The 23,041-nt window shown below is 48.5% G+C and overlaps 1 protein-coding gene across 4 annotated transcripts in view; it reads right to left on the bottom strand.

Annotated features, from left to right (window-relative positions):
* LOC135902392 (uncharacterized) overlaps positions 1–23,041 on the bottom strand; it is a 553,623-nt gene that overhangs the window by 281,231 nt on the left and 249,351 nt on the right. The window contains exons 3-4 of one of the 4 annotated variants that reach the window (XM_070539201.1): positions 15,910–15,975; positions 7,533–7,591 (exon numbers count right to left, since the gene is read on the bottom strand). In XM_070539201.1, coding sequence (XP_070395302.1) covers positions 7,533–7,591; positions 15,910–15,975 — 125 coding nt within the window. Of the gene's footprint in view, positions 1–3,013; positions 3,805–7,532; positions 7,592–15,858; positions 15,976–23,041 lie in introns of those variants that run through there. The other 3 variants (XM_070539206.1, XM_070539204.1, XM_070539202.1) reach the window with 3 other exon arrangements.

The following is a 23,041-nucleotide window of genomic DNA, read 5'->3' as shown; positions in this document are numbered from 1 at the left end:
CTGCTATTGAAGACTTCCTTCCACTGCTACCTGTCAGCAACATTTTCTTGCCCCTGCTTCAGGCGCAGAAGGCCTACTCATTAAAGTACAAGCCGACTTTAGATGCCAAATAATATGCCAGCATTTCTTGTTACTGGTCACAGAGTGCACTCGAAAATGAAACAGACAGCACTACGGCATCATGAAAAGCAGAAAGGGTGTTGCAGAGAGAGAGAAAGAGAGAGGGGTGCGACGTGCCGCCATTACATTTCATCATGGTATGCGCATGCAGTAGCAGCGTGCTTGGTAAACGGTGTGTGGCGACGACGAAATGCGTTGGGGCGAGGGGCAAACACGAGAAGGCCCTGCCAGCTGAGCTCAATGCGCGCAAGCGACAGGCTCGATCAGGCAGAGGTGAAGAGGGGTGGTGGGCACGGGGGTCACCGTTGCGTGCAGCCGTCGCCAAGGAGACGACATTGCTAGTATGCAAAAAGGCATTAGTCATTTCGTTACCCCTTCGTCTCCTCCCCCTGCTGGGTGCCTTCCCCGGTCCCGGGCCTTCGTTATGTTCGGTGGACGCCGCGCCCTTTCCGGCAGACAGTGGGAAAACAAGAACTCATTACTGCGCCGTGCCATGTCAAACGGGCGCGCTTCGCGTCAGAAGCGGAGAAGAGGTGGTTCTCTTTCTCCTTACCTTTCCTAAACGGCCAGACCGCGTTTGCGACACCTAGAACAAAGGGAACGCAAAGCCGCAGTAACCGATGAGATTGATAGCCTCCCCAACACGGTGCAAAATGGGAAGCGCGCGATTGCCGCTGAACTGGAATACATGCGAATTTTCACGCGGAGACCACTGGCCGTTCTGGGCGGAGAGGGTTCCATTGACGCGGAAATCTAGGAAAAGGAATTGCAATCAGCCTGCCAGGGGACTCTGTACTGCCCATTTTCTTGCCAGTTGCTCGTCGCTCGCACACACTGTATGTGCCGTTTAGGACGCGGTATTAGTAGCCGCCGCAACGCTGAAAAATACTGTAAATGCAAATGAACGAGCTGAGAGAGAAAGAGAGAGAGGCATTCTTTAGTGGGTGTTGGAGAGTTGAGCCTGGCTATACGCCAGGCATGCAACTTCAGATGAGATTGCTGATGCGTGAAATGGCCCTCTCATACACAGTATACAAACCGTGAGAGATAGTTAGCCAGTCTAAAAAAAAAAATGCATGTTTTCTTACAAACATTGTCATCGTTGTGATTGTGAGCGCAGCAGGCACACCTATGACAGCAGTGCATGCGAGTGTACGCTGGAAATCATCCGTTTATCAGACCTGATTCTGACCTAACTAGAATATGGCGGGACGTGGTACTCACGAGGGCCCCACGGGGGACTGTATATGTACCAGTATTATGCGAACTTCGGGAGTCATCTCGGTGTATTTGTCGTTTAGATTTTTTTCATCGAAACATTTTTCTATGCACAATTATCATGTAAGAGAAGTCGAGCAGCGAGTGCCAATACAGGCACCAGCAACTCTTTAAACAGAGCGAAAAATCATGCACGAAGGTGCTAGCAAGCCTCTCGTGTAATCTTCAAGTGTTCTTTTTTTTCTTTTTTTTTAGGAAGAAGAAGAACAAGAACAAGACAGAAAAACGAGGAGGCTACCTGGTATGGCAGTGCAGGGGTACCAAAATCACACACACATCACAACCTGTACCGGTGTCGTTAGTTTATGTTAGTCTGCGATTGTCGTATCCGTGCGTGCTCATTCGTATAATAGGGAAGGCATTCTGAACGAAGAGTACCTATATCGCGTAGTATCTCCGGTAAAATTGAATACGCAAATAGACGAAATGAACATATTACCAAGTGTTTAAAATAGAAAGCACACACACACACACACACACACACACACACACACACACACACACACACACACACACACACACACACACACACATATATATATATATATATATATATATATATATATATATATATATATATATATATATATATATATATATATATGAAAACAGTGCGCCCACGGGTTAAAAGAGCACTGCTAGGCAGCATAAGTGGCGGAGGAAGCGGCGGACGAAACGACTACGTTCATCGGTATCAATTCGCCTCCATTGGTATACTGTACCTGTAGCCTGTCTTATGCAGCGATATGTAACTACCGAGCGCGACTCTTCTGGTCAAGGATGAGTTTTATTCTCCATAAAGTGGCGCTTAATGGGAACGACGTTTAGGGGCAACATATACGCACTCCCAGATGCAGTGCTTTTTCTTTCTTCTTTTCTTTTTTTTTGGGGGGGGGGGAGGTGTGGACACTTGTAGGATTGTATGTCAAGTTGCAGAGAGGCCAATTCCCTGCATACAGCAACCTAATCCTTTCGCTCTGGCTTCACAGAGAGAAACAAGGGGCAATACGACGGTTGCTATACAACGCAAATCTGCCTTGAAAGGATAGGAACTAATTTTTTTTTTTTAAGTTACACGAAACTTTCTCAAGTTATTTTTGAAAGCTCCTCGCACATATCACCATCGCCCTCAAAAAGCAAATATGACCGTTTGAAAACTAATGAAGCATACGCAAGCGCTGTTTGAGCGGAAACTTCGGCAGTGTAAGCCAAAGCAATATAGGTACCTGAAGCGGCTAGTCACCGTCCTTTTGGAGAATAACTAAGCGCCATGCGTTTGAGATGAGGAACTCATTTGACACTGTTTCGCAAAGTTGGAGCCAGTTATTAGTCTTCGAGGTACAGTTTGCCAACTTTCGACACGTACGGTGCCTGAAGAAGCATTTCAGCTCGTCCGGAAAAACGCACGTTACTCATTAAAGAAACCATGCACTCGCTTGAACAAAACATGGAGAGCAACTGGTTTTGTTTCGTCTATATACGCTGAATAAATGACTTCACAAGTGATGCTGAAGGTTGTCGATACAACAGATTCCCGCTGTCCCGATCGCGTGACAGAATGTTGCATTATAACCAGCAGTGCAAACGACATCAGAAGCAAGGGTAAATCGCCTACCTTGGTGTCCTCTGAGCGTTGCCGCGACGTGGGCGCTGTCGGCTGCTGCGCCGTAAAGAATCCAGGTGTAGAAGGGCTGTGCTCACGCGTCCCACGCGCAGACCGAGACCACAATCCGCGAGAAGTGCAGCTAGCAGCACGCGTTCAACTGTCAACAGAAGTCGGCGTAGCCGTTATTAGAACCTCGCGCGTCGCTCCCTATCTGCTCTGGATCGCACGGCGACGATGAGATGCCGCGCGCGAAAGCAGGGGCAGACGACGCTCAGCGATGCAGCGCGGAGACCAGAGACGAATCGGTGCGCAGCAGGCGACGACGGTACGGCTACACACACACACACTGTGCGCACACACTAACTTCGCCGACGCAATCGGCAGCGTTGCACGGTGCTCCCAGCTTTTTCCAGTCCGACAGGCGCTGCGATGCCTCCGGCGATGCAACGCCAAGGCGAGACCGCGTGTTCGCCCGCCAAGTCGGAAGCGTGCTTTGACGGGCCGCCGCCTGCGTTCGGCCGCTTCGAACGGGCACGTCGCTGTTATTCTCTCGCCTTCTCTCAACGCCAACTCGCCGCTTCAGCCCAGCTAGAGCGGTCGTCGAAGCAATTTCTTTCTCAGATTCCTCCTTGCAGGTCGCGGTGCCCCACCGGCAGTCGATAGGCGAGCCCGTTGCCTGACGCTCGAGTCGCGGCTCGAGTCCGTGTGCTGCGCGGGGTGGAGCTTGCGTGAGGTGGGAGAGGGACGGGAGCGGAGGGCGAAGACAGCAGGCGGGCGCGACGCAGTAGCGGCGGCGGCGCGAGCTGGCGCGGCGCCAAGTGAGCCGTGGGGGCAGGCTTCGATTCCGCGTCGTCGTCACATCCGTTGCCAGCGTAGCGCTACGCAAACTTGCTTCGCATTCGTCACATCCGGGTTGCGAGTGAGTAACCTTCCACACAGGAAGTCGCCCTCCTCCCGTCGTCATCAGTGGCGCCTCACTTCCGCCTGGAGAAGCGCGGGAAGTTTGTCCCCAAACGACGGGTTCCGAAAGAGACAGCCGGGGCATCGCTCGACCGAGCATGTGACGCAGGCATCTACGAAATTTCTGCGATGTTATCCAACTACCTAACAGGCAGCACTTTGCCAAAACGATGGAAAAGCATTCCAAGCAACGTGCTTGTCCCAGGAAGGGTGAGAGGGGGAAATGATGGCAATGTACGCACACAAAGCGTGCGTAATTCAAGTAACGGCGCGCACGTCCATAGCGAGTTTAGGTAGTAACGCCTGCCGATGAAGAAAGTAAAGAGAAAAAATCAGAGCGATTTGACTCTGTGAATGTGGACTACCAGCGGAGCTGCAAAAAAGGAACGTATCACACCACTGAGTGTAAGATTACTCATTTTGGGGGTTTTCCCTTGCGGGTGTGTAGAATGCTCTGCGGACACGCACAATTACTACTAATAGCGGCACAGCTTGTCGAGCTGCCCAAATGAAACACGTCAAGCGTCTCAAGATGCTGGCTTCTCCGCAAGAATATTCATAAAAGCATTCTCTGCCGCTTGTCGATGTATGCGTTCGTGGCGTAATACCTACGCCTCAATCCACATGGCATTCGTTTTTTACCGCCTGAACGCAATTTTGAACAGATGGACGTTATCTTTTGACTCAGGCTGCAAGCAGTCTGGCGTAGTCTGTTAGTATATAGACACTGTGAGGTTAAAGGCCGATATGTGCATGAATATTTTGTGGAAACGGTTGTGAAAGTACGTGATGTGTACAACACGATTGACTGCGATGAAGATGTGATGTGAATATTGGATGCTTTAACAGACAAAACGAGTGTGATCTGTGATCGCAAACCCCTTTTAGGCTTATAGCCAAGCTGGAAATAAAAAAATAAGAAACGGCAGATCCCATGCCCTGTAGGAATCGATGTTGTGCGAACCAACCTAACACCTCCCAGGTTGCTACCAACTTAACGAAACGACCATGAGAGCCCCAGACGCAGGCGGTTATTTCATGGCCTACATAACACGCATGTCATGACATTCATGTCATAACCTATAATTTATGTTCTTCGTACACTCTTGTCATGCTATGCCAATTTTTGTACATACGATGTTAACGAAACGACCATGAGAGACGTAGGTGGCTATATCATTAACCTACATGACATGCATGTCATAATATCCATGCCATAACCGGTCATTTATGTTCGTCATACACTCTTGTCTTACTATGCCAGTTTCGGTACATAACAAGTTAACGAAACGACCGTGGGAGCACAAAGACGTAGGCGGTTAAATAGATACTGTCAAAATGACAAATGTTCGCCAAAAAATGTTTCGCATTTAAAAGCATCCGTGGCGTAATGGTTTCAGTGCAGGGTTTCGGTGCTAGAGGTGCTGTTTTCAAATCTTACCGGCGGTTGATTATAATAATCTTTATTTATTTAGTTAGTTAGTTATAACTAACTAACTAAGTTATTACAGATTACTTTGTTGAAAAAGAATTGAGTTGATTGGTGTGGGACTTCAAGCCAAACTCTTTTAGCACTCTTCTAGAACCATTCCTTCTCAAATATCTATATTGAAGTCTCCAATGATGACCACACGGGTAGTGTCATCACGGCTAACCCATGACGAAGTGTGTGGTCACGAACTTCTCGATATCGCACTTAGATGTACCTGGAGACACATACACAGCGGATATCACAATTTCGTCTTTCGTTTGTACGGCAAAGACATCCCTACAGTCGGTGGTATTGCCTTCTTGCGAGTCAAGGGTGTATGGTCGTACATACATTTTAACGCGGCAGCGTTAAGGGCCGTGCGTCGCAGAAAATCTGGTGTCAGCTTCCGGCGTCCCGCGCCCATCGTCAACCATCGCTTCGGTAATCATCATTCCTAAGCAAACCGTGCATTCCCAACCACGCAGACCCTCCGTGTATAGTGCAGAGAAGCTACTGCACTGACTGATGTTTTGAAAGTATATGCATCAGAAAAATCGTAAAGTACGACTTACACAGAACCTAGACACATGATCACCTCGGACTGTAATTTGAACATACGTGAAAACATAATTCTGTAACGCGGTAACTCAAACACAAGCCCCTTTTTACGCGACGGCGTTTTTCAGCTGCCGTTTGAAGTTTGTCTTAGTAGGAGCGGCGCGACCCTCTCGGTTTCTTGCACACCATCAAACAATTGTACGTAGAATCTCCTCAGGGAGTTATTTGACTGATGCGTGAGCATTTCGCAGTAACGACGTGGTACTGAGTGGTCGTGCCCTGGTGTGTTTGGTAGAACTGCGAGAACGACCGCGAAAGGATCGTGAAACGGTGAAGCGCGGTTTCAACACCGAGTTGTCAAGTGAGACTTGCACGAGACGACGTAGAGAAGGGGTGAGTAGAAGTAATGTTCACTCGTGTTATAGAGAGCCCGCAGCGGATATGGACGTCGGGTGAAATGACGAGGGAGACGAAGGAAATGGAGGAGACGTACGCGTCTTTCCCTGGAACGTCGGTATCGGGCGGCGTCGGCACGGCGTCGTTCCTCTTGTTTGTTGCGCTCGGCAGCGCGTTGCTGTAGTTTCCCGACCTGCGCAGAGTCTTTAATTTGTTTCTGGCACTGATTACTCTGAATTACTGCGTTTCTGTTCTTCTTCACTAAGCTGCTGCGGTCGTCTTGGCACCATTAGGGTAAATTCGACAGCGCTGCGGTGGCACGAACTGGTGCGGAAGGTGGCGCAACGTGAACTGATGAGGCAACCAAGCTATACTGCAGCTGGCGGCTCCAGGTGCGCTGATGACGTTCCGATCCGAAGCCGCGGCTGCTCCACACTTGCGGCGCGTGCCTGATAGTACATGTTATCACAGAGACGCGCTCGTGCCACTCACTGCTCGCGCGATCGTGGTCTTTATCTTCCGCAAGTGGCCGGCTCTATCTTGAAAGCGATCGCCTTACGCGAACGAGGGACGTACGGACAGTTTTTTCGTTGGGTAACCATAGAAATGCTTACCCATTTAAAAAAAAGAACCACAAAGCTCACCATTGTGCACAACCGTTCGTTACCTGCGTCTCCCGGTAAACATTACGTCTACTTACGCTGCCGTTCCCGGGAAGCGTGAGAAGCAATCGGGGATCTTTGAATGCTGTCGCGTTGCGCTCTTAAAGGCGAAGCTTAAGCGTGCTCCAGATTTTCCTCCTTTCGGTATATGACAACGCCTCCTACTCGTGAGTCCGTGTGCTGTTCACAAAAGGTTCCAGTATACCCATCGACTTGAAACAATGAATAGTGATTGGTTCAATTCGTTTATTATTATTATTATTATTATTATTATTATTATTATTATTATTATTATTATTATTATTATTATTATTATTATTATTATTATTATTATTGACGGCTCGAAGCTTGCACTACCTCCGGGATCGGCGCACGCAGGTTTTGCCCACGAAGAACAAAAATGCACGGAACCCTGGCCATGAACAGCTTCGCTGCAATATGTGTGGAAAGGTAGACATATACGGCTCGGCTGTAAAACTACCTTCACAGCACGCACGGCGCAGATGCGGCTTAGCCTCCGGCTCCGAGCCACGGAACTCCCTGCAATAGAAGGCGTTATAGGCGCTGTAGATTCAACGCAGTCGCTAAGGAGATACGTGTCCTGTTATGGGGTGTCCCAGCTAACGTTAGCCAAGCTGTTCCAACAAATAGAAGTAAATAAAAAAACGGACTGCAAGACACTATTTTAAGGCCTAAGGTGTCGCCAGAACTCTGACGACCGAACACCTTATGTTTTAATATCTTATCTTACGTTGAGCGTTTAATTCCCTTCTCTCGGCACAGTTTGGCTAACGTTAGCAGGGTCACATGGTGTAATCACGTTGACAAATAAAAAGCTGTTCACATAAATCATCAAGAAATATCGTGCGATAAGCAAGGGATCCACGGTTGCGGTAAGGGCGCAGGCTCATTTCCCAACCGTGTCGCTCCCGAAGAAAGCCAAGAGCCATGCTAGGGGAACGCTTGTGCCTATTTCGACGAACCGCTAAGTGCCCGGTGGTGGGAATTCAGCCCACGACCTTTTGCAGCCGAGGCGGGCTCCCTACCACGGCCACGTATGGATGCATGTGACTCTAGGTACACCATCCGTTGCGCCTAAATATTCAAGCGATAAATAAATAAATAAATAAATAAATAAAAAATACAACAGAAAGAAAATCCACATTATTTGTAATAAGCTGCAACAGCTCACTACTTATGCACCCAACAGCTTGTATGCACCCAACAGCCGTAGTTTTGGTTTGTGCCTCAGTTGCCCTTTCGGTACATCGTGCGTCCGTGAGTGCGTGCGTGCGGCCATGGCTACCTGATGGTAACCGGACAACGAGTGCATCATGACATTTTAGCGTGGCGCCTGTTGCATTACTATTTCTCGACTTTTATTTAGGTGTTTGTATATAGGAGACCAACTGACGCCGGTTACTCTTTCCTTGGTCATACAATAAAAGGCAACAGGTCCTCTCCATACGCCTCTACACCCCACTGCAATGCCACGTGTGCGCTGTGGATAATATGAAGACATAAAATGCTACAAAATGTATAAACATACAAAGTGCCCTCTAGTAATAGAAACAAGTACATTACACTGCCCCAAACAATTTGCATTGTAAATCAGAAAGCCAGTCACGAAAACGTTCTTTTTGCTTAAAAGCTGATTATTTCTTACATCGCGTCGTTACCGAAATATGCCAAGCAACACTAAGCCAAATGTCAATACGTCTGGCGAGTAAAAGTTTCCTTCGTTTATTTCTTTAACGAACTCCCGTTTTTTGCACTTGAGCCGCGTACCTAACCTGGAAACCTCGAAGCACTTCGCCACGCGGCAAACGCTTCGCTAGGCCCTGGCTACAGCATACCTGACGCTATGCAGCCATAGGAGCTGTTAAACGCAACACATACACAGTGTGCCTGTAATCTTGTCGCACTGTGAGGCAGGGCCGTGTGATGGCGTCAGGCAGGGATGAGGCCTGCCGTGTGAACTACGGCACGTCCACAAGTCTCGACAACTACATGCGACTCGCACCGTTTTAACGAATAGAGTTAATTAATAATTTTCCGCAGCAGCGTAACTCAGCAGGCATTTCGGGAAACTATCGCTCGACAGTGTCAATCATCCTGCCATGGTTAGCACCCAATTTTTCCTTGTCGCAACAACTTAGCTCGATTCTTGGGGAACGAATGAATAACATAGGCATTCTTCCTAAGTTCATCTTTAATACGAGTTTTCGAGGTTCTTTTCTCGCCGAGAGGCCGCAAGCTCGCTGATCTAAGGTTATGGGTTGTGGCGCAAGCTCAATATACAGGAGCTCCCGGCAGGAAGCTCGGCGAGCTTATTCGATGTCGCCCCTTCAAGGCACAAATACTCGTCGCGAGGAAGAGAAGGACGGCGATGATGAAGCCTTTCGGCAACAAGAAAGGCACACGCAGTGCGGCACGACAAAGCCCCGAAGGGTCAAACGCCGCGCGGTATACCGACAGTGTCTTCTCGGTCGCGGAACGCTGCTGCGCTTATCACGCATGCCTGCGCGGTGGCATCGACGAATACACGAGCGTTGCGACAGCGCTGTCATTTTCTGGGGCATCCCTCGTATAACGTGCGCGCGTATGTGAAAACAGGGTTTTCGATACTCTGCCTCACCAATTTCATGCAGTGTGGCTGAAGCTACTGCATCGTATAAGCCAAAAGCGCAGAGCAGGGCTCACCCATTTTGCGCTACTAAGCCTTCCATGAAGTTTTCGCTAACGCGGCGATGCACGGAGAGCAATCAGAGGCGCACAATGAGATGGCGATCGGAGGCGGACAACGCTGGGCAACGAAGGAGCCTGTCATATGGCGCTTTCTGGTTAGATGACGCAGCGCACTGGTTTCGCTGCACCGCAAGGAATTACTGAGGTACAGTATGCATTGCAGGGACGAAAAAAGGAGCGGGTACAGAGCGGCTGGGACGTGATATAACGACGGGCGCGACACGCTGGGTGAGCGGGGTGAAATGCAAGCCGGGCAGAAATGAAGGCACCCGCACCTAAAGAAGAAGCCGTGCCTGAAGGAATGTTATGCGACATGGGCAAGTGAGCTACAGGAGATGAGCATGAAAGCGAGACAAGGAGACCCAGTGTCGATCCAAGAAGTATACAGTTCACGTGTATAGAAAAATACACGCTTTGCTCAACATTTCCAGACTTTTTTTTATGCGTGAGCATTTCTATGCCTACCAAACGAGGAAAAGAATTTGTCCGTCCGTCCGTCCGTCACGTAAGAAGATCGCTTTCAAGATATGGCCCTCAACAGCGAGAAAATTGGCCTTCGCACTGCCTCTCGCTTCAACGTGAACTGAGGGGCGAGAACATAGCACGCACGAAGCTATCAGCATTTGCAGCACTGTGTCCCCATCGCAGATCACATTTAAGATAGGGGCCCACGTGGCCGCGCCATGCGCAGAAGTGCGGTTGATCACGGACGATAATGATTGGACGCGGATAGATAAAGCGTCTGAATAAGAGGATCGCAATTGGTCGGGTTTCTACATAGGTGGACCGGGCGGCTCCGTCGGCGAGGCCAATACCAGCAAATGGAGATCCTTGGTTCATGTCCGCGCGCACCGATGGCACAGAAAGCAACGAAAGCGTTATTGCAGTACCTCAAGACGACAGGCCTTGCCGACCGTTTGTAGACTCGGTCCGAACCTTCATATGCGCGCGAAACTGTGCCCTCCTCTCTCTCTTCATCTCTATACCCCCTCCCCTCAGTGCAGGGTAGCAAACCGGACGTGCGTCTGGTTATAACTTCCCTACCTTTCCTCCCTTTCATTTATCTCTCTCTCTCTCTCTCGGGGTGAGGAGGGGGCACGCGCCCGGTGTGCCGCCCCCTAGCTAAGGTACTGCTTACTGCAACCTAGCGTTATCTGAATTCAGAAAGTTCCATAAGAACGGCCTCTATCGCGAGAACTGAAATTCATTCGACACGCGATATGGTGTGCCAGCGTTACAAGGCTTACACCGTGGTCTACCTCGAGAGAAGTTTACAAGGCAATCTCCGGCACTGATTACAGATCTAATGAGAAAGGGCAAAATTTTAGTGGATCTCATCGCAGGTAGGAATTGAAGAAATGAGAAAGTTGACGCTCTTGCACGCCTAGCGCTTACATGAGTCCCAAAATCGAGAGCGCCAAGCATTCTCTCGGAACTCTAAGGATGCAACCCGCAATCAAGTTAGGACGATCCACCAGACTCCACACCAAGTCTGTGTGACCCATGGACTTACTCGCGAAGAGGCAATGATGTTGTAGCGCATCAGAACCGACTAAGCCTACACCCCGACTTGGTTATTCAAGACTGGATGATGCGCTTCCCCGCTGTGTGCCTTCTGTGGTGATATCGAAAACATCGAACATTCGTCTATGCCCGCAGTTCGACACAGAAAGAGAAGCGATGGTAGGAGACCTGCAAAAGAAATGGTCTTTCGCACACGACCTTTGAAGACGTCGTTTTTCCCCATAAGGCCCGCGCCAATCATGAAGAGGATGCAACGACTGCTGATTACCTTCATGCGAGACACGGGGCTCTTCGACAGGTGGTGAAACACATAGTGACACTCACAGGAGGCTCAGGCGGAACAGTTGCCGGCTGTGTGTGCCAGGCTAACCCCGCCTGCTGAGACACCACCACTACCACTATGAGGGAATCGTTTTTAAACATAATTTACAAACTCTTGTCTCCATACCATGTGCGTGTCTTTAGCTGTCTCTTTCACCTGGCACACCACGAGGTCAAAGCAACACTTTTGTGCCCTCTCTGGCTGAACATGACATTCACGAATGCCCATGATTCATTCGACATTAGACTGGTTGACATTCCCGCACGGGACAACTGCGACTGCCAAGAGGTGGCAAGGCATCTCCTTTGTGAACGAATGAAGTCGGTACACATTCCTAGAAAAGAGTTGCCAATGGAGCTTGACATAGATAGATAGATAGATAGATAGATAGATAGATAGATAGATAGATAGATAGATAGATAGATAGATAGATAGATAGATAGATAGATAGATAGATAGATAGATAGATAGATAGATAGATAGATAGATAGATAGATAGATAGATAGATAGATAGATAGATAGATAGATAGATAGATAGATAGATAGATAGATAGATAGATAGATAGATAGATAGATAGATAGATAGATAGATAGATAGATAGATAGATAGATAGATAGATAGATAGATAGATAGATAGATAGATAGATAGATAGATAGATAGATAGATAGATAGATAGATAGATAGATAGATAGATAGATAGATAGATAGATAGATAGATAGATAGATAAACTTTATGAAAAGAATAATCAGAAAACCGCTAATGGTCGGGGCCCTTAGTCCAAGGCTCCGCTGGCTCTTGCCATCTTCTCAGCTCTCTTTATCAGCTTGAGCTGGTCGTCGAGGGCCGAGCTGGACAGCAGTGCCTCCCATTGCTCCCTCGTGGTGTTCATGTCTAGGTGTTCTATGTTTTGTAGTGTGCGCTCCCACGTAATGTGGTATAGGGTTGGCGTGGCCCCACACCATGGGCATTCGTCCCTGTAGGCTGTGGGCTGTATCCGATGTAATATGTGTAGGTTCGTGTAAGTGCCTGTCTGGAGCCTACGCCAGGCAGCGGCATCTTCTGTCTTTAGATTTCGATGGGGTGGTGGATATCGCAAGCGACGCCCTCTGTGGTAGTTAACGATGGCTGAATACTCGAGGTCGACAGGGTCCGGGTCTTCTGCAGCCGGCGTGATGAGTGCTCGGTGGAGCTTGACAGAGTTGACGATCTTCCAATGTCCGAGGACGGGATCCTGAAACACTAGTCAGAACCGTCCTCAACGGACAAGTATTTAAACGGGTTGTTCCGCTTCCTAATTATCTTAACTAAGGACATGTGGAATTAGTGATAGACTTTAGGTGTCGCATGGTGCAACGTGTTTTATGCGCAACAACTTTTCCCTTCTCTTTTTTTTTAATTCTATCATAATCAGTTTCGTTTACCCTTTGACCCCAGCTCAAGACAGACAGGCAGCTTTTACATTAGCTAACCTCCCTGTCTTCACCCTTCTTCTTTCCTCTCCCTGTCAGCGCAATGCAAGCGCCCCGTTGCAAGCTTGGGTGCTGCTATGCGCTCACCTCCGCCTCGCCGCCATCCAGCATGCGCGAGCGGGCCCGACCCATCGAAGCAGCTCTTTCCGGGTTTCTGGGTTCAAAGGGGGCGGCCGTGCGAGACGGGCCCCGCGGTAAACGAGCAACGCGGGGTGCTCGAGTAATTGACGCCTCTCCAGCCAGGCGCTTTCTCCGCGACAGCGCCTGTCTCTAAACCGGAGAAGGCAACAGGCGCGTCACAAAGCGTTAACGGTGAAAGTGCCACTAGACTGCTCCAGGCGCCGGGTTCTTGTTACAGCTCGGTTCCCAGCGCGTTCATCACCGCCGTGGAGCGAGTCTCTAGTTGGGAGCTGCAGGCGAGAGCTCCACTTAAGAGTGACTGAGCGCAAAAAGAGGCAGGACAAAAATGATGCAGATCACACGCACTATGCGAATCGATGTAAGCGAAGCTTTGTGTGCTGTTTCCTTCGATTGACGATAATTAGCGATGATGTTGACGGTGCATGTCTAATTTTTTCAGCGTTTTGTCCAACACAAGACTGGTGAGTTGATGCCAAACGTTGCCTTGCATGCACCACTGCTGTTTGGCTGCGTAGTACGCAAAACACAAAGGGAGCGGTGTTTGCTTGAGGCGTTGTTGTACGCCATATTTCATAACCTCTGAGAGGGCTGAGCTTTGTCATTGCCTCACATGGCACATCCCACCATGGCAGAAGCATTAAACTTGAATTGGATTATGGGGCTGTACGTGCCAAAACCACACTCGGATTATGAGGCAGGCCCAAGTAGCGAACCCCGGATTAATTTTGGCACCGTGGGGTTCTTTAACGTGTCCCTAAATCAAAAGGCCAGAGCGTTTTTTTAATTTCGCTCCCGTCGAAATGCGGCTGCCTCGGTCAAATTCGCGCCCTCGAGAAATGCCACAGCCGCAAAGCTATCGCGGTGGGCACAGAAGTGTTGATTTGACGTGCGACCCGTTGTGTCGCCTAGACCCTGCGGTGCGCTTTAATTAATGCAGCTCTGCCTCTGCACGCCCTGCATAAGTTGTCCACCAGACATATTTGCATGGCATTATTTTTCAGAAATAGCAGAAACGCACCGTACCACACCTTGAACTTAAGTTTATCCAACGCTTTCTTGCCTTCCGAAGTCACCTTTATTCAGGCCGTTATGCTCCAGGAGGTCGCAAACATAGGCTCCCGACCATAGGCGGCCCACCATACGCACCGAACCAGGATTATTGCAAAACTCGTAAACAGTGTAAGAATTTAGCGTAAATTGTCAATTCATATATCACGCTTAAAATTTGAAAGTCGAAGTTTATTGTAGATTTCCAGAACAGTGCAATGCATTTTAGACACTCTCCGGGACTCAACAAAATTCCTAAAGGGTCCCGAACATGTTATTCATCTGCTTGAGATGCAGTTTGCAGAACTCCGATATCTGATTTTGGTCCAGAGTTACAGGTTTGTAAATTTGTTGCATTTACTTTTTGATCTTAAAAATTTGTTGCAATATTCTAAATGAGGTCCTAAAGCAGAATTCTTTCCTAGAGGTGCTGCAATTTAACTTTTTCTGCCAAATACAAGTGTCATTAAAATTGGTCCAGTGGTTGTGTATTTCAATCGGGAAACTGGAGTTGGTCCCAATCTGAAACTTCCACTTAAGTTATTACGGTTCATCCCAGCCTCTTCATTTGAACGTTAACTACAGGAAATAATCACAAGCGGAAAAAGCTGCTCCAGAATGAACGCGCTCTTTATTTCTCGTCGAGCAGCTAAGAACCACAACCTTAGCATCTGCATGCAGTATACAGCCAAGTCGTAATAATTCGCTCGTCTAGGCACGGGTCATTCCGCTGAACCTCGTGCAAGCTTTATGGCAGCTGACCTCAGTGCCTTGACCCTCGTGATCGCTGTTGTTGTTGCCATCCTTGCCAACCTATTGCTCATACGCACCATGGAGCGCAGGGCCTTTGCTGGCCCGCTCTATCCCGCACCGCTTCTTCGTTCACTGCTAGCTGCGACGACTGCTTGCTGTTTCTCGCCCGCGGTCGTAAAATGGGGGAAACAAAGAGTGGCGCTTTCTTTACGTTTTGTGCTGACGTGCAGAGGCTGCAGCGTAAGTGTTATCGAGAACCGTCTCTCTTCTGTGTGGCGGAAACGACAATAAGACTCTAGAACTTCCCTCCCGACCTCAAGCTTCGTAGCAGCACGTGTATTATAAGGTAAAACCCAACACAATCAGAATTTAGGCTCGGGTAAAAAATACTAATTTCTCGTAGCGCATATACAGGGTGATCCCAACTGTCATGCAACAAGATCTTAAAATGTGCAAATGTCACGTAGCTGGACAGAACAAAGATAATGTTGTTTGCCGCCACTTGATTCAATTTGTTTTTTTCATTAACCTAACCAGATAATTGGTGTTCATTGATTAATCACCTTCTCAAATATTATAATTCGATGAAAAGTGCCACTTAGGAAATTGTAGAGCAACATGAAAAACTCCCTACGCAACTTTCTGTTGCTCGACACGTGGAACAAAAAGGTGTTTTTCTGAGCGTGAAAGAAGCCCGCAAATACACGCAAGATTGCCGCGCGACTGGCCGCTCGAGGCACTTTGCGTGCATTCGCGGGCTTCTTTCACTCTGGGAGAGAACGCTAAAGAACGCTATTACCACTTTCCAGAAATGGCACAGAAGCTGGAGCATTGAGAAGTAGATCAGCACCTTGGTAGCACATTCGAGATGAAGCAGCGGCGTCCGTAAGTTGCTGAAGATCTTGAAGGCCATCACCTGGAATTTGATTCATATCCCATAACCACAGGGAACCGCGTCGTCTGCTTAAGGCCTATTTAGAGGCTGTTAATAATACTTTAAAAAAGATTAGCCGATTAGCATCTATGCAGCTTTCCTAGAAAGAGGGAGGGAGGGAGGGAGGGAGGGAGGGAGGGAGGGAGGGAGGGAGGGAGGGAGGGAGGGGAGGTGAAAGGCAGTGAGGTTAACCAGACTAGGTGTTCTGCTCATTTAATAGGCACCGACCAATTCAGCCTCAGTAAAATTTCTTCGAAGTTGACCTTGAACAATTTGAAGGATCGCACTGTTGTTAAGGGCTTTCGTCACGCCGGTCAGTTAAGTGCAATGACAGAGACAGTCGGGGGAAAACAAACGAAATAAATGCACAAAAACGCGTGTCATCGCGACGGCACCCGTCGCGACAACGAATCGTTCGGTTGCCACGACAGAAATACGGTTTTGCCTTGGCGAGAGCTAGGACTTGATGGGATATTGAAAATTACGGCCGCCAGAACGAGAACTCGCGGTGTTGAAAAATCAATCAGTCGCGCGGTTCTACACGAAAGCTCTCTGTTGTCACGGTGCCATGGCTTAGATAAATTTCACATCGCACTCCCACAACCGGGCGGCACAGACCCCTCACCCTGCTGCGTGGCGAAGCTCCGGAACTCCCGCGTGTCAAAAATGCTTGGGCTTCCCAAAAGAATGCGCGGGGACGCTAGCACGTGTTCAATGCAATACACAACGTTGCTCACGTTCGTACGTTCATCGTCCCAAAAGAACCTCTGTGTACGCTTACGGAGCCCGTATAGTAATGCCAAGCCGTACACCCAAAAACAGAAAGCGCGAATTAGGCACAGTAAAATGCACTATGTGATTTGACTTCTTGCCCCTCCTTCTCGGAGAAGCGGGAGGAATAGATAAAGCAGGGCGCCTGTTCTTAAAGCACGCTGGATACGTACAGGCTGGGAATATCACCGTATGTTTCTTGTTTTCTCATCTAAACTGCGTTCTAAGTCTTTGATTGGCATTGGCGCTCGCGCAATTCTAAATCTGAATATGCATTCGACCGAATACAATGTCCCACACCTAATCCGGGCACACCGCTCATTCTCGGGCATTAGATCTATCCCTGCTTGAAAACAGACGGTCTTGACCGACTACGCGTCGAGCAGGTGGACAACCCATTGCTGACGTCTTATATCTATGCTGCTGTAAGATTCCGCACGACCACCCGGACATGCGACATAATGTGTTTGTGGGGAACGGGCGGGACGCCGAAACTAATGTTCGTTTTCAGAAAATCCCTAGCATAGAGAGAGAGAGAGAAAATAATGCAGAGAAACGCAGGGAGGTTAACCAGAGGTAGTTCCGGTTGGCTACCCTGCGCAGGGGGAAGGGTTAAGGGGGATAAAAAGAGAAACAGAGTGGAAGGGGGAAATAGAAAGAAAGGGAGACAAGCACGAACAAAGCGCGTACACTACATAGCGGTAGGGGGCGGCATTCTTAGAGTCTGTCATGAAGCCCCGTAGACCGCAAGAACCTTAATAGCGCGAGTAAGGCCTTGAACGCGGATGTTCTTTGGGAGCATGCATTTATTGCTGAAGCGAGGTTCGAGATGAAAAAAAAAACGTACTGGCGTACTGTACGACTGGCCTCTTCGTACGAAGTCAAGGATTGATAACCGATTGTCTCATCTCGGTTCACTTATAAAATACAGTAACTTAATGCACCGACAAAGTCGCAGGTATACAAAAGTTAAGGGTTGAAGTTTTAGAAACCATACGAGTTCTTTTTTTCTAGTGTTCCTTTACTTATTTCTCCTCGAAAAGAAGCATCATAACATGATGCTGATGTTGATAATGATTTATTGGTATTCGTTTCAAAACGGGGCGGCAACAAATAGTCCCCTAGCCTGCCTGAGGTGATTCTCAAGTAACAGCCAGCGCCTCCTATATAGACACCAACTCCTTCCTAAAAAATTTAACAACAATGACAACAAAACGAAATCATCGTTCTACTCGAATTTTCTTTTCTTTGTTTCGCCTTTCTCATACGTTTTTTGTAAATACCATCATGTAATGGCAATGGTACACTGTCGAGGTGAAAGAGCAAGAAAAGAGGTTCTACGACGTAATTTGCGGATATATACGGATATGTAACCAGAAACTTGGCACGTTTTTGGCAAGTTTGGCACAGAAATTTGGCACATAACTTTCTTGCATTGTTATATAACTATAGCAATTGGATAATCTCACGCACAGCTAACTGAAGTACATTTTGTTAATATGTAGCATTCGTACATCTTAATTACTAGATGCAATCATCGCAGGAAATTATCGTTACTTTTTAGCGCATCTCTTTATGTGAAAATATCAACAGTTGCATCCATTTTAATTTTATTCTTTCTTTTATTTATTTCAACGGTATTTTATGTGGTTTAGCATGCAGGTATGTAGCATGTAGTACGTAGGTATACAGTGTTACTATATATGTTCTTGTTTCAACAAAGTTATTGTGTGCTGCTGCAGATACGAGTATCTAGAAATTCCGTTGTTACCTTTTCGTCCAAATGACATTGTCCTAACATCAGCTGGTGTTTATCTGATAGTGCTGTGTCGTGTCGACTATTATCAAGCCAGCTGTCCACTATTTAATTTTAATTAGAGCCGCTACGTAAAAACACGGCCCCAGAATTCCTGTCAAGCTCCCACGCAGCTTTTAACCCAGGGAACCGTTCCCCCACACGTGGAAGAAATAAAAGCTACCTAATTCGATTCAAAGTGGCCAAAGGGTAGCGAGCTCTGGTGAACGTCCCGTCGAAGGCCACATCATCCCCCCAAAAAATGAAAACCGCCAACTCGAAGACGCTGAGTGGTTTTCTTCCGGGCCTGTCAGCAAGAGTAATCGAGAGAACGGCTGCGCGGAAACAATGAGCGGCCGGTGGGAGACCGGGGTCGATGAACCCGCAAGGCTGCCCGGTCGCGGCGAGCGCGCTTTCTCGAAGGAAGCGGCCGACACCAGCGGCGACGGCGCGGGTCTGCGGGTGCGGGCACGCGCCACGGACCCGAACTCGGGGCCCGGATCGTTAGCGAGCGCCCAGCGGTGCCAAACGCCGCCAGCTCGATATCGAACCGCACGCCGGAGTTCGCCGACTGGCGCGCGCTTGTGGCGTGCCGGCCGGCGCCCAGTGCGATATCGCCTCGCTACGTGGCCGGCGCTATATACCGCCAACACGCGGAGAGGCAACAAAAGGAACCGCGGGGAGACGGCAGCGAAAAGCGGTTCGATCGCAGGTGTGCTATTGCGCGAGCTTTTTTTTTTCTCTCTCTCCCTCATTCTTTCTTTCATTTTATTTATTTATTTATTTATTTATTTATTTATTTATTTATTTATTTATTTATTTATTTTTACGAGGAATTATCAGCGCCGGCGACCGCTCAACTCTCGAGTACCCGTGTGCTTAGATTTAGATGCACGTTAAAGAACCGCAGGTGGTCGAAATTTCCGGAGTCCCCCACTCCGGCGTGCCTCATAATCAGAAAGTGGTTTTGGCACGTAAAAACCTATAGAGAGAGAGAGACAACTCTCGAGCTTGCAGCTCTCCGCGCGTGTACGCCGCATTCGAGCATGTGTGGGTACAACTTTCCATAGCAGGAACGAACGTTCGTAAACAAACGTCGCAACCGTACGGACAACTCTGAGCAATTTTCTACCGACCACTGGTTTTTCAAAAAGAGAAAGGCAATTTCTTCGTTCCTTAGACGCCCAGCTGGAAGAGAGAAAATAAACAGAGAAGGCAGAAATGGTAAACACAAAATTTAACCAGGAAAGTTGGCTACCCTGCGCCGGGGAAGGAGAAAGAAGAGAGAGAGAGAGAAGGAGAGACGCGAAGAATTTGCGAACGCGCACATTCACTATACGTGGAACGTGCACCACGCACAGTCAAAGGCACGCGCACAAGCCAGCCGCTCTCAAAAGAGCACAAAAGATCCTTCATTAGCTTCTGTGCCGATGACTGGTCACGGTGTTCCAGCAGCGCCTGCACGGACATCCGACATGCATTCGACATTGTATTTGTATATCAAATACAGGACAGTGACACAATAAGCGCTCGATGTCTTCTTCGCAGCCGCAGACATCCCATGCAGCACTGTCAGGCATTCGATAAGCTCTCGTGAAGGCTCGCGCAGATGAAAATCGGCGAGTACAGTGCGGTCTTGGTTCACCTGTTAAACTTTAGACTTAAGTAATCATTTTCGCACTCTGTGACCAAGCTGCGAAAAATATTTTGCCTTCCCCCGGGAGTCGGGGTATGCACACTCCTGCTCATGGGTGTACGTCTATGTTGGCTCCTCCATCGGTGGTGATTTGTTGTTCGGCATGAGCACGCTTGCACGAAAACATTGTCTACCTCACTCTCCGATAGGGCAGGACTGCCGAAAGCCCCCAGCTCCAGCAACAGCCATTGTCAATCTGCTACGCAAGCGCGTCACGAATGTATTAAGGAAACCACGGCCGCCGAGCGTCAGCCACACGAAGTCGAGCCACATCGACGCACCGACCTGCTTCCGCGTCCGACGGCCCTGGGGAATTCACTTAAACCACTAGAAGGAACTCTGACCTTGTGGTTGCCGATCCGCCAATAGAACGATGGGTGCGCATGCATTTGTCTAATCATCGTGCCGGTGGCTTCAGACCTTCCGGTGACTGTACTTATTACGTTGTATCTGCGTTTACTGGCATAAATTTCCCATAAATTGTATTTATTCTTCTAAACGCATTCACGGAAAACACTGCGAGCATACACAATCACTGAAATATTGTCACAGTCATAACGCAATATTGTGTTGAATATGATAAATTTCGAAATTCACAAACTCTTTCGAAAGTAGGAGGAGAAAAATTAGGCAAATTCGTGTGCTATTTCCACGATGGCGAGCAGCCATGCTTTCAGCTCCCGCAGAGACCAGCGCAAGATTTTCAGTAATTTTAATGAGAAACCACGACGGGAACCAGCAAACAGTGTTTCAACTTATGTGGCTCCACGTCGAATTTGCTAACTCTTACGCATTCCTCATTGGCATGGCCGACAGCCCTACATGCGACTGATGCAAGTGGGACGAGAAACACACTTCCATTGCGTGCGCCCGCGACCGGTAGGCAAGTGATGCGCGAAGTGTTTGGTAGATTAGACAATCGCCCACTATAGGAAAGAATGTGTTAGTCCAGTACTCCTATAAAGGAACTCCGCGCAGCAAGCTGTACCTGCGCTGCTGAAGTTTCAGAGTTCCACGGACCTGCATAATAGACTTTGAGAACGTTGCCTGCTACTGTTGCCATACTCGTATAGTGCTGGGTTGCGCACACGGTTAACTTCGTTTGCGCTCCTTTCTCTTTCTATCCCCTCACCCCTTCCCCCCGTGTCGTCTAGCCAAGCAGAAGTACCGGTGGTTAACCACGCTGACTTTCTATATACCCTTTCTCTCTTTCTTTTGCTCTCTAATTGAGGAAACACGCGATAACGCTCGTCGAACAGATAAGAAACGCAGGTTCACCTTTTCTTCAGCAGGCGAGCGTCTTCTGAAACGCTGTTACAAGCTACCATGTGTATTCTTTCTTTTTTCCACCAGTACTGCGCACGCGAGAGTAGATATAGTTGGAAGGAAACATACGCACTAAACATGGCTAAAAAAAGTTTATCTAGTACAGCAGCACACCCAGGAGAAACGGGAGGCGCAAACCGCCAACGTTCCACACGAGCTTATTGGAAGCTTAGCTCGAAACGCTACGCAAACTCTACGCTTCTACCTACTGTATGTAAAAATTCTTAAGCTGCCTCCGCTGTGTGGGTGAAACAATTGCGCTTAATGAAACAGTGTTGTTTTCCTTTTTTTCTTTTTTATGCGAAATTTAATATCCGCGGACCCTTCCCGCGCGCACGCTGCGTGCCTTCAGCGGCACCGCGTCTGGTTGCAGACACATGGCACATAAAAATAAGCGCGCGCGCAGTTTGCCTCTCGGCCGAAGACAAACCATCGGCACGGAGCTTTCGGAAACCGCTTAGAGTAAATGCATTAATCACCAGCATAAGTTCAGCCTGCTACGCCTTCGCTATGGCAACAACGCGATAGGGCACGACTCTGCAAGCGCAAGCGATCGATCTTGTTAGCTTACGCCCCTGGTGCGGAGTCGCGAAAATTCTGCATTATGTAGGCGGCAGGGATAAACTTAATCCAGGTGTTAAGGCAGGCTTTCTATGCTAGCTTGTCACACTCCAGTTCTCTCTAGGTCCGCTGTTGGATATCGCAGACCTGGTAGCAGTTTGCTGCTCTATATCCACTGAAGGTCACTCAGTCCGGATCACAGGCGGTCGCTCAATCCGGTAGTCTACAAAAATCGCTTCAGCGCCTTTGCGGCCTTTTGTAGCTGCGATATACGAGGTCATGGTCTTGCCCAATGTGAATGGTTTTCTGTCGAACTGATTTGGAGCATTGCAGAGGTCATGTCTTTCAATTTCAAAAGATGGGCAGTAGCACAGGAGGTGTACTATAGTCTCTTCGACACCACTGGCATTTCGCTCGGCGCTATCAGCCATTCCAATTAAACATATATATGTAGTGGTGAATGCAACGCCCAGGCGTAAGCGGCACAGCATTGTTTCCTCACTTCGGGGACGCCCAGGCAGCAGCCGCAGTTGCATATATGCGTCGAAAAAATGCAATCGATGCTGGGCAAATTGAAGTGTGTACCAATTCTCCAATGTTATACGGTGCGCTAGTTTGCTTCAGTGCTGGGTTGCGTCAGTCCTGGATAAAGGCACAGAAAAATGTTCGTTCCTTCGTGTGCTTTTCTAGCAGCTTCGTCGGTGAGGTCGTTGCCGGAGATACCGCAATGACCCGACAGCCACTGAAACACGACGTCGTGTCCTTTCGCGATCATACGATGGTGCGTATCGCGTATTTCCGACACAAGTCGTTTCCGCGTCGAAGAAAAATGTAGGGCCGCCTTCGAGTCGGCACATATTTCCCACCGATTAGCCGGTTGGTTGTTAATATAATGAATG

Source organism: Dermacentor albipictus, chromosome 5 (assembly GCF_038994185.2).
Source record: "Dermacentor albipictus isolate Rhodes 1998 colony chromosome 5, USDA_Dalb.pri_finalv2, whole genome shotgun sequence".
NCBI classification, from domain to species: Eukaryota; Metazoa; Arthropoda; class Arachnida; order Ixodida; family Ixodidae; genus Dermacentor; species Dermacentor albipictus.
This window is presented reverse-complemented; position numbering and strand designations above follow the sequence as displayed.